Source organism: Vicia villosa, linkage group LG3 (assembly GCF_029867415.1).
Source record: "Vicia villosa cultivar HV-30 ecotype Madison, WI linkage group LG3, Vvil1.0, whole genome shotgun sequence".
NCBI classification, from domain to species: domain Eukaryota; kingdom Viridiplantae; phylum Streptophyta; class Magnoliopsida; order Fabales; family Fabaceae; genus Vicia; species Vicia villosa.
This window is the reverse complement of record NC_081182.1, coordinates 24,205,869-24,220,809: the sequence shown is the minus strand read 5'-3', so window position 1 is coordinate 24,220,809 and position 14,941 is coordinate 24,205,869. Positions and strand designations below refer to the sequence as shown.

The following is a 14,941-nucleotide window of genomic DNA, read 5'->3' as shown; positions in this document are numbered from 1 at the left end:
TTTGGGCATTCCATTTTAAGAATTTTACCACTTCTCAGACGCATAAATACACAGACATTGAAAACATTGCATGTATGAAGAACAAAAACAAAGAATAAAGCACAAACATTTTTCTGCAAAAGTTTAAATCTTGTGCATAAAAGGGTCCCACTATGCGTGCCAATTTGTTTACTTCTATTTTTAGTAAGCAATTCACAAGTTTTCGTTCATTTAAAGGATGAAACTCGAAAAAAATCCTAAGGACAATTTGTGCATAACGATTTGAGAAAAAGCATTTGTACTTGATAAATTAGCGTTTGAATGTGGAACAATTGTATAAGAATTTCAAGAAGTAAACTACAAAATCTCATAAAAGGATAAAGTAAATGCGAAAACTAGTAAGCCAATCGAATGAAAATACATAAATCAAAAGTGGAACACAAGTTCGTACATTTCTCACAAATTATGAATCTATATGACTTGGATGTGTGAATTCTAAAGAAAGTAGAATGAAAATGTGAACCATCATCTCATAGACGAGTTTTATTTATATAATAAGTACATCTACAACCGTCGACAACAGTCAACTCTCAAGCATTTGACACGTACACAATTACATGGCCTTTTATCCTATATTTTGCTTCCACGTGCATTTAGTTCTTGAACTGTTGAAAACTTCTACCAATGTCGACAACTGTCCTTAAATCTTCTGACTGTTTCTATCGAAAAACATCTTCGGGTCTTCCAACTGCCAGTATCGATAATCAATTTGTTTCATGTCGGCTACTTGTAGTCTTGGTGTCTAAAACATGTTTTAGCTACATGTGTTTTGCATGTGTTTCTATCTCATTCTTTACGAATATGCTTGATTCAAAAATCTTGGCTAATTCGATGAGTCAAAAATTTCATGTTAACAGGGACTAACATGTCAGACAAAGTCAATCCAAAGGACAACTCAAAATTGAGGTATCATAACTCCTTCACAGTTTTGAGGTCATTAGCACAATTGTAACCTCCAAGTCCTAAGTTGATATCCAGACCTAAAGATGTTCATATTCATAATTGAAACAAGCCAAACATGGGTGATCTCTACTAAGGAAAGCCAGTTACAACACATAATGTTAATTCATCAACAAACTCATAATGGATCTGAAAGCAATAGATAGGGCTAAATTCGATTGAAAAGGTGAATATCAAAGTCTGTGTGTAAGTGAGTATGACACTTTGAATCCATTTATGATGAAAAATTTGTCTACGTCAATCACTAATACAACCCACAAGCTCCAACTACATCATTTTAGTTCTTGATTTAAGATTGCATTTGATCACTAACTAGAGTAAACAACTTGAACCTCAAGTTGTCATCTAACTACCTCAATTAAAAATTTAGGGGGAACTGTATCTGACTAGGTCAAGCCTATTCCCACAATGAAACATGTCACTCCCAAGTCACTATCCCAAAATGGATCATACTAGGTATGCACCTTAGAGGCACACCGAAACATGTTCGATGATAAAAGCAAAATCATGTGATGAAATTCTATACAAGTCAACCAAGATAGTTGTTCAATTAGAGTTTTTGGTTTTAAAAACTCCAATCAATCTCCTATAAAAACTAACTTATGACTCAAAACCTAAAAAATGACCTCCTCATCCCTCAAATTATGTTTTAGTCTCAAAATTTTAAATGGAATTTGGATCAAAATGTAATATTTGAAAGTACCAACAAAATTAAATTAAACTGTAAGCCAAAATTCGTTGGCTCTTCAGTTCAAACAACTTTTCTGTTTTGTTGAGAATCCATATATTTTGATTCAAGATGCAGAGTACTGGGTACTGGTTTGGGGAATAATGATGCTAAGACTTACAAGTGAATGGAAGTGCTATTAGCGTGGAGGAAGAAGTGGAGTGCAAGCAGTTGAAAGTTATTCTGTAAGATATCAGGCCTAATCAATTTGTGCGTGATGATTTTGTTTGGTGGAAATTCGGCCCGGTTCTTTCCATCAAGTACAACTACGATGTGTTGGTAAATTTGGAGCAACCGAAAGTTATTGTGGAGGAAGAAAAGTTGTTGGTTCTGAAGGCTTTGTGGGATTCGAAATTACCTAGCAAAATTTAGATTTTTGTGTGGAGATTGTTAACCAATAAGCTGTAGACCAAAGTCGAATTGAAAAAAGAAACATCATCAATGGAATGCACAATTTGGTTTGTCTGGTGTGTTTCAAAGAGGAAGACGACATAGTTCATTTTTTTTCAATTGCGAGGTTAATCATAATGTTTGGTTTCATGTACTCCCTCCGGCCTGAATTATAAGCAAATATTCTCTTTTTAGGTTCATTGAGTAATGAATGTATCTGGTCTTTTATGTAGACCAGATACATTCATTACTCAATGAACCTAAAAAGAGAATATTTGCTTATAATTAAGGCCAGAGGGAGTATGTTATAGGTTGAGTTGTGTTGAGCTTATTATGGTCTCTAATCCGATTGAGCATTTTGCTCACTTTATGGTTGGTTTCAATTTTGCAGCATTGTGGAGATTGTGTTGGTTTATTTGATCTTGGGTGTGTTGGTTTATTTAGTTTAGTAGGAATAGAATTCTCTTTGCATGTGCTTTTGTTGATATTAAGGAGTTATTGTATTTGGTGAAATTTAGATCTTGAAAGTGATTTGCTTTGTTTCATAAGAGTTGTAAGAATATTCTTTGAGTTGACTGGTGTAATTTTCTAGATCTTTGTTTATAATTTATAAAGCACAAACACCTCTAGGAATAGCATACAGTGTCGCACACGCGTTAGTGTCCAACACTTATATGACACTCGTACGACACGTATCAAAAAAGTTAAAGAAGTGTCGAAAATGTCAGACAAATGTCCTCAAAGAAATGATTTATTTTCTTTGCTTCAATACTCTTTAAATCAATGTCTGACACCCGTTTGATACTCATACAGCACGCGTCGGACAATTTAAACAAATATTTTTAAAAAATTATTTTTTTCCTTGCTTCAACACACTTTATATATTCTTTAATACAAATCTCGCACAATTTAAAGGGTTAAACATGTATTTGAAGCAATATTATCAATATAAATTAAAGACATTAATTTTTTTGTTTTCAAAAGACAAAATTTTAAAAAAAAATTAAAGACAATAAATTTGATTAGGATATTTTTAACTCTTTTGATAATAAATAAAATAATGGATTTCAAATATTATGATATATGTATCGATGTCGGTGTCTTGTATTTTTCACATTAATAATGTCAAAGTGTCTGTGAAGTGTCTCGGTGTCCGTATCGAATTTTTGTTTTATAATTTATAACTTTGATTTTATTTTTGTTCCGTTTCTGGTGTAATTAGTTTGAAATATCCTAATACACTCCTCTTAATTCAATTTGTTTGTAAAAAAAACATATTAATGTAGAAAAAAAAATCAACTATTTAAAGAACATGATAAAACGGTGACAAAAAGCAAAGAAAAGAAAAGTAGGTGATGCGAAAGTAAAGAAGGAATAAAAAGATAAAAGAACTAGCGGTTGAAATTGAAACTCGATAGAAAGGTGAAACAATATCGAAACCAACTTCTCTGTGCGGTGAGATTCGAGAAAAAAATGGAGATTACAAAGCAGCAACTGAGCGCATACAACGGCACAGATCCATCGAAGCCGATATACGTCGCCGTGAAGGGTCGTGTGTTCGATGTCACCACCGGCAAATCGTTCTACGGTCCCGGCGGAGCCTACGCGATGTTCGCCGGCAGAGACGCGAGCAGAGCACTGGCGAAGATGAGCAAAAACGAAGAAGACATCACGTCGTCGCTGGATGGACTCACCGAGAAAGAGATCGGAGTTCTCAATGATTGGGAAACGAAGTTCGTCGCTAAGTACCCTGTTGTTGCAACGCTTGTTGATTGATTCAACTCTATATGTCATGAATTATTGTGTTCTGGAGTGTGTTTGTATGAATCTGTTGTTGAATCCCCTTTGTTTTAATAATGATTAGAACTTTGAATTTGTAGAAAGGGGTTTTGTGTTAACTTAATGCTTATTGTGCTAATGGGAAATAATGTTTTACTTATCGTTTGAATCATTCAATAAATTAACATTGGCGTGATTGATTAGGGTTTATGTATTCAGAGATATAGAATTATGTCTTTGTTGTAGTTATTGAATTTGTGCTGGGATATGAAATTGAGGAGTGAAATATAGATGTGTTTTTGCATCCTTTTGTCATATCTCATTTGAGAACAAGTGATTGAAATTTATGGAATGGAATGGAATTTTGATGCGATAGATTTATGGAATGGAATGGAATTTGATGCGATAGAGTGAGCTTTCTGTATGGAAAAATGAGTTGCCGAGCGATTAGATCCAATGCTGAAAAATGTGAAATCTCGTGTTGTCATAGATGTTACACTCGTGTCGCGTACGATCTAGTATGGCAAAGCGAGTTGCCACCCGATTAGATCTAATGGTGAAAATGTGAAATTGTGTGTCTTCATCTGAGGTGAGGTCAGGTGAGGTCCGTTACACGTGTGATGCGTCTTGTTGTATGAAGTTTGTTGTTGGGTCTTTCATTGTGGACCTTGTGGGGAGAGAGATAGAGAGAGAAAAAAATCTGCGAATACTCTTATTCAATAGACTTCAACTAACTTGACCTAAATTAACTTGATTAACTAGGTTGCTTATGACTAAGATGTGAAGGCCAATTTCTATTGAGCATGAAGATCTTATTACTTAAAGAGTAAACTTCTTCAAAATCCCTTTTTTAGATTCGGGCCATGTTTTGCCAACTAACAAGGCTGACATGACTATTGAGTATCTTCAATGCCAACTAACAAAATAATGATGGTGTTAATACATGTTAAGTGTCTGAGTAGCAGCATCCTTTTAAACATCAATGTGTGATCTTCAAATCACATGATCCAATTTTAAAGATCAAATTGACTTTATGTGGAATGAATTTGGTGCATTAAAAACAACATGGTTTTATCTCAAAAATTGAATCAACTTATGCCATAAGACAATGGTATGATTACAACTATAATTTATACCATCTATTCACAGAAACATGATTTAACCTCATATTTTTATTTAAAATCTTAAGACATTAAAATACTAGTTATCTCATTATATATAGTTTAACATGTTTTTTTAATTTAAGGTAAAACTTCAAATTCACACTTACACATTAGAAATGTTTTTCTCAAGTCTATCCATTTGTCCGAGTAATATTCTCCTTCAAATAAAAATTTCTTTTACCACGCACACTTGCCTTGTTGTTGTTGTGTCATTAACATGAAATGTCGCTTGTTCACCATTGTCAAAAAAATTCAATATAAGGGATGATTCTCCTTTAAAGAAATCATCGATTTTGATATCATTGTTGGTTCATAAGAGGGTCTGAAAAATCACCAAATTGAAAAAAATAATCACACAGAAATTATAAGTCTTTATTTAAACTTTAAGAGATTTGGTACATGAGTAATAACACTTATATAATGCTAAACATATTCTTTTTATTTAATCTTAAAAAGTTCTAACTCACCATTAACCCACCAATTAGCATCACAAACAACTGTGGTCAACCTCCATAAACACCTACTTTCTATTACTAGTAATTATTTATCAGTTAACACCCACCGCTACTATGCCCTGTCCCAATGTCACCAAATCTTATTTAGAACTTAGAAGTCTTCCCCATGTTCTTCACATTGATACGATACTGAGTAAGAATAATAAGCAATCTTTATAATGTATGGGGATTTTCATCAAATATATTGTGATCATATAAAAAATAGTTGTAAATATTTATAATCGAATCCATACTAACAAGTACTTTTGAATTTGACCCTATAAGAAACGGTTATACAATATAGAAAGTCTAACTGCATGTAGTACGGTTAAATTTATCGGTATATTTCCATTTCTAGAGTAAAAATAGTTATGATTGCACACAAAGTGACATCACATGATATAATATAACTGAATTTAACTTTATCAACACACGTTACACGAATAAAATACAAAATCATATCAAATCTAATCTAATCTCCTAGAGCTGTACGCACGATACACTTCAAGATATCATCATCAAAAATTAATCATGATTAATTAATAACCGAGCGAGAATCAATAATATAATACATATAAATAACTAGATAAGAACAACAGAATCAAAGAGAGAAAGAGAGAGAAAAAGAAAGAAAGAAAGAATTACAATCTTGTGTTTACAGTCTCTCAACAGTCATCAATCACCGTCTTCTTGATTTCGCAACAATCTTCAATTTCTCTCTGTTCAGGTATGCATGATTGTTTTGCTTCTTCAATTTCTGTTTTCAGAAACTAAAGTTGATGATGATTCTTATCTTGTAGAAATGGGGATATATCTGAGTACTCCCAAAACTGAGAAATTTTCTGAAGATGGAGAAAGTGATAATCTTAGATATGGTTTATCGTCCATGCAAGGATGGCGTGCAACAATGGAAGATGCTGTTAGTTGCTAATTTTATTAATTTGTTTCGTATTTCTTTCATTTGTTAATGAATCTTGAGAAATGCTAATCTTGAGGATTGTAGTGTGTTTGTTGATTTAGGGTACTGTTTTTGTTTCATTGTTTGAAAAAAGCAATGGTTGATTCGGTGAATTGCGATTTCGGGAATGAATGTGATGTTGTTGTTGACTGTGTTTTTGAATGTGATGTTGTTTGTATGTTGTGATTTATTCAGCTGATTTTGGTTGGTTTGTTAATATGCTGATGATTTTTTACTCTTTTTTCTTTTGTTAGCATGCTGCGTATACTGATCTGGATGAGTCTACTTCGTTTTTTGGTGTTTATGATGGTCATGGAGGTAAGATTCGAAAATGTTTGGCTAATTTGATTGGTGGAAGAATGTTAGGTTTATTACTACTTTGTTGCGAATTGCAAATGTCATCTTTCCTTGGTGAAAAATGCATACAGTTGCCTTTTTCAAACATGCATCTTTAACTTCAATTATGATTCAATAGGTTCTTCTATTAAGTTTTAATTGGGGTTGAGTCATTATGAGAAATCCTAATCTGAGGATCATTGTTATTAAGTCTAAACCATCATGCATTTTATTTTTTATAAAATTGTATTTTGGTTAAGGAGAAAATCCAAAAGAAATTGTTTAATTCGTTGTCAAAGTTTTGTTATGTATGCTTCACTTACTACTAAAAATTTCAGGTAAGGTGGTTGCAAAGTTTTGTGCTAAGTTTCTTCACCAACAGATGCTTAAAAGTGAAGCATACTTGGTTGGAGATATTGGAACCTCTCTTCAAGAATCATTTTTAAGGTTAGAAGAAAACAGGGTCCTGTCTATATGCTTAATGGAAGTTCCTCTGCATGTATTCTATAACTGAGTGACAAATTGGTTTCATGATTGCCTGAATTTGAGATTTTATATTGTTCAAGACCTTCCATCAGCTAAAATCTTTGTTTTGTATTTCTTATTCTACATCATTTCTTCTTTAATATACAAAGAAACACAGTTGATAATGGTCTCAATTATATTTACTTAGTTATGTTTCATGCATCAACTAATTGGGGGGAGTATGAAGAAAAGTGTATCTTTTTTTCATTGACAAGTTGTAGCCCGCATGTTAGTTACTAATCATGGTATTGCATTGTATAGTCTTCAATTTATTCTGTTCCATAACTTACATTATTGAGTAGACATGATGTGCGACATTATATCTTCTGTCTCTCCTGTTGTAATTGATTAGCAGAAAAAGTTCTTCTGGTTCCTAGTGTGTAGTTCTCTGTCTCCCCCCTCTAAACTAAAATATGAAAAGGAACAAAGTTATAAACTGATATTTTCATGCCTATGCAGAATGGATGAGATGATGCGTGGTCAAAGAGGATGGAGGGAGCTATCAATCTTGGGAGATAAGATAAACAAGTTTACTGGGATGATAGAAGGGCTGATTTGGTCTCCACGAAGCAGCAATGGTATTAGCAGAGTTGATGATTGGGCTTGTGAGGAGGTAGGTCCGACATTCGAGGATAGTTTAATACTCGTAAGTACAGATTAATTGGATAATTTAAATTAGAGCAAGGAAGTATCATGTTCTTGGATAATAGTATTATGTTTCTCCCGACATGCTTGTTTTATGTGAGCCTATTATGTTATGTTACACATTCTATGCATCTTCCTGATTTAACTTTATTTATTGGAATCAGGGGCCTCATTCTGATTTTGCTGGACCAACTTCAGGAAGCACAGCCTGTGTTGCAGTTATTAGAAACAACCAACTTCTTGTCGCAAATGCTGGTGATTCACGTTGTGTAATATCTCGGAAGGGACAGGTAACACTCTAGAATGGAAGTTCTTTAATATTGATGTATACAGACAGTAGTACACAAATGCATATACAGATAAATATAAAATGTTGTTTTCATATGCCTGAGTACTGCACATTGGAAAAATTGTGTACCTCTTAATTTTATGAGTCAAATTGGTTTGGCGAATGTTTTCTAGTTATTGAAAATGGTTTGTCTCTCTGGCAGACTACATTTCTCAGTTTTATCGAAGTTATAGATCTCGTGCATAATTACACACATAATTACTGATCTTTTCTACAGGCATACAATTTGTCTATAGACCACAAACCTGATCTTGAGATTGAGAAGGAAAGAATTTCGAAAGCTGGTGGTTTTATTCATGCAGGAAGAGTAAATGGCAGTTTAAACCTTACAAGAGCTATTGGTAACTTACCTATGTGATTGTTGTTAACTTTTTTGGAAGGGTGAGATTGGGTCTAAAGTTTCCATTCTTTAATAAATTTCAATTCACTGCAGGTGACATGGAATTTAAACAGAACAAATTTCTTCCTGCTGAAAAACAAGTTGTAACTGCCAATCCAGATATTAACACTGTAAGTTTGTCACTGATGCAATTCAACTAACCGCCTCAGTGATACACATATATGCCACATTTTCCATTTTCTCTATGGTATAACCCATAATAATTTCATATGTTATGACTTATGATTCATATATTATTTTTGCTTTGATATTATTATTATAGGTTGAGCTTTGTGACGAAGATGAATTTATGGTTCTAGCTTGTGATGGCATATGGTACGCTTCTTATGCTTTCATATGTCCATTTGATTCTGAACATTGTGTCGTGATCTATCTGAGAGATCAATAATTTGCTCAATAAAATGTTATCACTTAGTTTGATTTTGAAATAGTTTAGGTTGCACATGCCCCTTCATACTTCCTGTTTTAAAATAATCATCGATTTCAACTGATTATTTCAGGGACTGCTTGTCAAGTCAACAATTGGTAGATTTTGTTCATGAACAACTGCGTTCGGTGAGATCTAAGTTTTAATTTATTTCCTATTGTTGATAATAGCTGTCATAATTATTCAAAGATTGGTTAATACTTATCAATGATATTTAATGCAGTGCCTGGTACTTTCATGGGCAATCATGCTGATATTTTCCCTAGCATTATTTTGTTTGAGAGAATAAATAAATCATTCTGCTAGTGCTCAGTAACACGTTTCTTTGCCATGGACATCTTGCACTAATCTTTAATAACCATTTTCTTTTACTGAACCTCTAGTATATCACTTAATGCATTAGAATTTATAGTAAAATTTGTATGGTCGGTAACCTGTGAATGATCTATCGCAATAATCATCTTTCAGGAAACAAAACTTTCCGCTGTGTGCGAAAGAGTGTTTGACCGGTGTTTGGCACCATCAACTGCTGGTGGCGAAGGATGTGATAACATGACTATGATCTTGGTCCAGTTCAAAAAACCTGCTCAGTCCAGTGCACCAGCACAAGACCAATCCTCATCAAAAGAACAAGCTGAATCACAAGTTGAACCGAAAGAAGTTTAGTACTGTATTCTGTAGCAACTGTTCAAATATGCATTCTGTATAATACCTAATAGACACACAGTTCAAATATGCATTCTACATATATAATAGGCACACACATGTTCACCCCAATGTATAGTAGTAGTGTACACAAGTGCATATTTTGTTTTCTGCATGTCCATTCCCCCTTTCATCTGACATTATATGCAGTAGTTATTTTGATCACTATAATAATATCAGAATTTTTCTGGTGTCTATTTTACTCCATAAATCTGTTCTGCTTGCTCTACCATGTGGATTCAAATAAAAAGCTGATTGACTGTTGTGCTTGTGCCTATTATGTCGTTAGTGAAGAGTGAAGTAAAAGAGTAAAAACAGTATATAAAAGCAGATATTATTTTGAAAGAGTGTCTCAAGAAAACTTATAAACTGTTGTTATAAGTTCCTTTCCTTTACATAAACATATATCTACTTTGTAACACAGTTTAATGGCATCTATGCGACAATATTATATCATATTAGGGCCATAAACTGGATATAAAGAACTATATATCGATTGAATTTATACATAAAAAAATAATCAAAACAGAATTCTTAACATTTGCATTTTAAGATAATCTCCTCTTTTTTTTTTTTTGAATCAAGATAATCTCTTTCTAAAATAATATTTTATCAATTAAGCTAATTTTTTTACGGTAAATTTTTAGAAGCCCTTTTTATACAAAACTTGGTATGATAAAAATACTCAGCCAGTGACAGTGTTACGGACTTATGGACAGGGTTGATCCTCAAAAATTATACAATTGTCAGCATTTATCAGCAAGGAAATGTTGGTTGAAGTGCATAATTTGCACAAAACCACATGCTAGATACATGCCATTGAAATTGTTTAGGCAAACAAAGCAAAGTATATCCCTTGAACAAACAACAATGATCAAAAGTTAATATAACAAATTATCTAGTAAAAAATTTACAATAGTTACCTTCATATCACCCTTTTGAGATCAAAAACTTACACAACAAAATGGTAAAATATATACTTTGCAATAAAATCAACATTTATTAGGCAGTTGAGCATATGTTCCTGCGTTAGGGCTACACCCGACAACCATCATCTTCTTGAAGACAGAGAAGGCTTGGTCTTTATTTCCCGACAAACTATAACCGCGGATGAGAGCATTATACGTGAAAACACTTGGTTCTAGACCCACAAGTTGAAGTTCCTCAAACATCTTTACAGCCAGGTCTACCTTTCCAGCAATTCCAAGATGTAAAATCAACGCATTGTAAGTGTAAAGATCAGGAGAAACTCTTCTATTCTTCATTTCATTTAAAAGAGAAAGTGCTTCTTCAAATCTACGCGATTTTGCGAGCCCGTTGATTATAAAATTGTACGAAACTGTATCAGGATCAAGACCGGTCAACTTTAGTTCCTGAAAGTACTGGAAAGCTTCGTCAACTCTACCACTTATGCACAAACTTTCTACAAGAATGCTGTAAGATTTCAAGTCTGGCCTTATTCCTTCTTTAACCATCTTTTTGAACAAGTCACAAGCAACATCGATTTCGCCCGATTTCCCAAATCCGTTGATGAGAATATTGTAAATAACACTGTTGGGCATGCATTGATAATCTAACATCTCCTCAAAAATCTTCATTGCTTGCTCAGATCTTCCAGCTTTTAAAAGACCATCTATAAGAGGACCATATGTAGAAGGAGTTGGAGAGAAATTACCACTCATGAGTTCGTAATATAAATCCAAAGCCTTATTCAAGTTGTTAGATTTCACAAGCGCGGATATGATAATATTATGAGTTATCACATTAGGCTCGCATCCCTTACAACGCATCTCGCTGTATAGATCATAGAGTTCATTGATACTCTTAGATTTACCATGAGCATCAAGCAACAAGTTGTAAGTGAAATGATTCGGGTGACAACCTGCGTTCTTCATCTCTTCAAAAAGTTCTAGAGCTTTTTCAGTGAAACTAGATCTAAGAAGCCCATCCATCAAGCAATTATACGATTCTAGGGTTGGGTGAATTCCCAATATTTTAGTGAATTTATCGAATACATTTTGAGCGTAGAGGGTCTTCTTCCGCTTACACAGAACTCTAATTAGAGGTAACATTACATGATCATCTTGGCAAACAGAATTGCAAACCAAAATTTCAGCAAATGAAATGCTATCCTCTATTTCCGCTTCGGTTAAAATGCATTCCATTAGTTCTTCCCAGAATTGTGACTTCGTCTGTAAACCTTCTTGATGTACAAATTCCATTACAATCTTGATCGAATCATCAATCCTTCCACATCGCACAACTCCGGGAAGGAGCGTGCACAAAGTTACATAGTCAGGGGAAAGAAATTTCTTCATCTGATGAAAAAACCAAAACGCGTAATCGGTTCTGCCTTCTCTTATCAAGCCATAGATGATAGAGTTGTATGAAAAAACATCAGGTTTACAGTTCATTGTTGTCATTCTACAGAACATCTTCAGCGCCAAATCAACTGCATCATTCTTGGAAAGACAGTCCAAGAGCGAGTTAAAAGTTATCGTGTTTGGAGGGCATCCAGACTCGGTCATACTACTGAATAATTCAAGGGCATTTCTGATATTTCCCTCTCTACCGAGACCGGTAAGTAAAATGTTGTACGTCACAACTGTAGGAGCTAGCCTCGAACTCTTCAACCTGCTGAACATCTTCCACGCTTCATCAACACGACCAGCCTTGTAAAGTGTGTCGATTAAAGAATTAATTATCATAACATCTGGTTCACACCCTTTCCTTATCATCTCAGACAAAAGATCTATGGCTTTGTCTACTTCCCCTGCTTTGCTATAGCACTTCATCATCATATTATAGGTTACTGAATTCGGCGAAAGCCCACAGTTGTGAAGTTCGTTGAATATATCTTCTGCCTCTTTGATCTGACCTGTCTCTGCAAGAGTATACAACGATGCATTGCACGCTGCTATGCTTGGCATAATGCCTCTCTCTTTCATCTTTTCAAATGTGTCGAGAGCTTTTCCAGGATCACCTAATTTTCCATAATAATCAATGAAAAGAACATAAGAAAAAGCAGTTGGTTTAACACCCACAGATTCCATATTTTCAAAAAGTTCTATTGCCTTGTCTAATTTTCTAGCCTTCAAAAATCCACATATCAATGTGTTGTAAGTATGAAGATTTGGTAAAATTCCTTCCCTTGTCATCACATCTAACATAGAGAATGCACGATCAACATCACCAGATTTGCATAAAGCCTCGATAAGTATAGTGTAGGTGACCACATCAGGGGCATAATCATCAGCTTCCATCTCATTCCAGAATCTTTCCACTTTTTCCAAGTCCCCAACTTTACCAAACTTGTCCATCAATGTAATGTATGTCACCCGATCCGGACTATGATCGCTCGCTCTCATCTTTACATATAGCTCCTCAGCCTTGTCAAGCTTCCCTGCGGCACAAAGAGCATCAATAAGAACCGTATACGTGATAACATCAGGCCCACATCCTTCATCGTCCATTTCCTTAAAAATCCCCCACGCATCATGGATTCTCCCCGCCCTTCCAAGAGCTCTAATACATATCGTATACGTGTATATATTCGGCCTCAAACCTATCCTCTTCATTTCTTCCAACAATTTCATAATATTCTCCGTGTCCCTTCTCCTCCCCAACGCAACCATCAACGCCGAATACGTCTTCATGCTAGGCTTCATCCCTTCTGAGATCATTCTCCTGTAAACCATCAACGCCTCTTTACAAAAACCAGGCAACAGCATATAAATCAAACCATTATACGAATACGCATTCAAGATAAACCCAGCTTGCTTCATCTTACAAAGTGCAAAATTCGCTCTTCCAATCCCACCTTTAATCGAAAGAGCCTTGAAAATAGTCATGTAAGTATCCAAACTCCTGTAAATAACTTGCTTTTGCATCAAATTAAACACAAAAACCATATCCTCAACCCTCCCATGTTCTCTCAAAAACTCAAGCATGTAATTGCAAGCATCGGTGGTATGCACAAATTTAGGCAACTGAGAAACTAACTTAAAGTATGAAAAAACAGAATTTGGATCAGAAATAGACTTCAAAACTGTCATAACCTCTTCAGAAGACACTTTAGTTTTGTTCTTCTTACCTTTTACCACAACTAAATCACTCTCATGAGTACATCTAGTTCTAAATGCACGACGACCCACATGTCCTCTTCCATTTTTCTTCCAATTTAACAAAGGCCCATTGGAAAAAGTTTTCATTTTTACGAAATTGGTTCCACCTCTGAACAACCCATGATTGGTGAGAACATAGAAATTGGTATCAGTTAAAGTATAGCAAAAGGACATACTGTTACAACACGTGGTTGCTGAGGAACAGAGAAGTGAGACAGTCATAGAAACGCAAAAATTTTGTATGAAAATGAAGGATTGAAATTCAGAATAACGACATTGAAGGAGAAATTGGAAGTGATTAACCTGTGTTACTGTGATTGAGGTGGAACTGGGAAAATCTGGGGGTGCTAATAGTTATTGAAAGACGCGGTCAGAGACAGTGGAGATTTTGCTGAAGTTTCGGGTTTGGATATTTTTGACAGAGCTTTGAACGATGGAAGTGGCACTATCACGTTATCACTAACTTCTTAGTTTTTTTTTTTTCTCTTCTGTAGTACAGAAATTATTTATTAAAATACATATTCAAAATAACCGCATTTGATATTGTATTTTAAATAAAAAAATTTTTTTTATTAATGTTATCATTATTATATTTTTATGATATAAATATTGTTCATACAAATACATAAAACTAAAATGATCTGCGTAAAGATGATAAACATAATCCCTCCCCAGAGATGAATGCATAAACTTTAAAATTTTCAAGTTAAATATTAATATTAAAAATGAAATTGAAAATACATGGAAAATTTTAATCAGAGTTTTATAAATTAACTAGCGGAATACTCGTCTGTTCTTACGGATACCGGTGTGGTATGTTCATTTGTTTCAAATGGTTTATTTTGTATAGAAAATTAAATAGGATAGTTTAATAAAAATTATATGAAAAAATAAATATGAAGATAAGAAAGAAGATTGAT

General features: G+C 34.1%; 3 protein-coding genes across 4 annotated transcripts; 2 read left to right on the top strand and 1 right to left on the bottom strand.

Annotated features, from left to right (window-relative positions):
* The first annotated feature begins 3,469 nt into the window (after positions 1–3,469).
* Positions 3,470–4,091, top strand: LOC131655167 (probable steroid-binding protein 3). The gene has a single exon (XM_058925066.1). The coding sequence runs from the start codon at positions 3,590–3,592 to the stop codon at positions 3,890–3,892; it is 303 nt and encodes a 100-aa protein (XP_058781049.1). The 5' UTR covers positions 3,470–3,589; the 3' UTR covers positions 3,893–4,091.
* Positions 4,092–6,121: 2,030 nt separating this feature from the next.
* Positions 6,122–10,092, top strand: LOC131660675 (probable protein phosphatase 2C 60). 2 transcript variants are annotated; one of them, XM_058929964.1, is made up of 11 exons: positions 6,122–6,279; positions 6,353–6,471; positions 6,765–6,828; positions 7,185–7,293; positions 7,831–7,984; positions 8,181–8,306; positions 8,583–8,706; positions 8,799–8,875; positions 9,028–9,080; positions 9,266–9,320; positions 9,661–10,092. In XM_058929964.1, the coding sequence occupies exons 2-11, from the start codon at positions 6,355–6,357 to the stop codon at positions 9,856–9,858; spliced, it is 1,077 nt and encodes a 358-aa protein (XP_058785947.1). In that variant the 5' UTR covers positions 6,122–6,279; positions 6,353–6,354; the 3' UTR covers positions 9,859–10,092. The 2 variants fall into 2 exon arrangements, with proteins under 2 accessions (XP_058785947.1, XP_058785946.1); XM_058929963.1 differs by having other exon boundaries at positions 7,831–8,017.
* A 676-nt stretch (positions 10,093–10,768) lies between these two features.
* LOC131660673 (pentatricopeptide repeat-containing protein At4g31850, chloroplastic-like) lies at positions 10,769–14,496 on the bottom strand. Its single transcript, XM_058929962.1, has one exon. The coding sequence runs from the start codon at positions 14,241–14,243 to the stop codon at positions 10,890–10,892; it is 3,354 nt and encodes a 1,117-aa protein (XP_058785945.1). The 5' UTR covers positions 14,244–14,496; the 3' UTR covers positions 10,769–10,889.
* Positions 14,497–14,941: the final 445 nt, after the last annotated feature.

Bases quoted from the DNA above. Each gene is read 5' to 3' on its own strand.
- LOC131660675 (XM_058929963.1), top strand. From the start codon at position 6,355: ATGGGGATATATCTGAGTACTCCCAAAACTGAGAAATTTTCTGAAGAT. The intron at 7,294-7,830 runs GTTAGAAGAAAA...ATGCCTATGCAG, and splicing joins CTTCAAGAATCATTTTTAAG to AATGGATGAGATGATGCGTG. The intron at 8,876-9,027 runs GTAAGTTTGTCA...TTATTATTATAG, and splicing joins CCAATCCAGATATTAACACT to GTTGAGCTTTGTGACGAAGA.
- LOC131660673 (XM_058929962.1), bottom strand. From the start codon at position 14,243: ATGACTGTCTCACTTCTCTGTTCCTCAGCAACCACGTGTTGTAACAGT.
- LOC131655167 (XM_058925066.1), top strand. From the start codon at position 3,590: ATGGAGATTACAAAGCAGCAACTGAGCGCATACAACGGCACAGATCCA.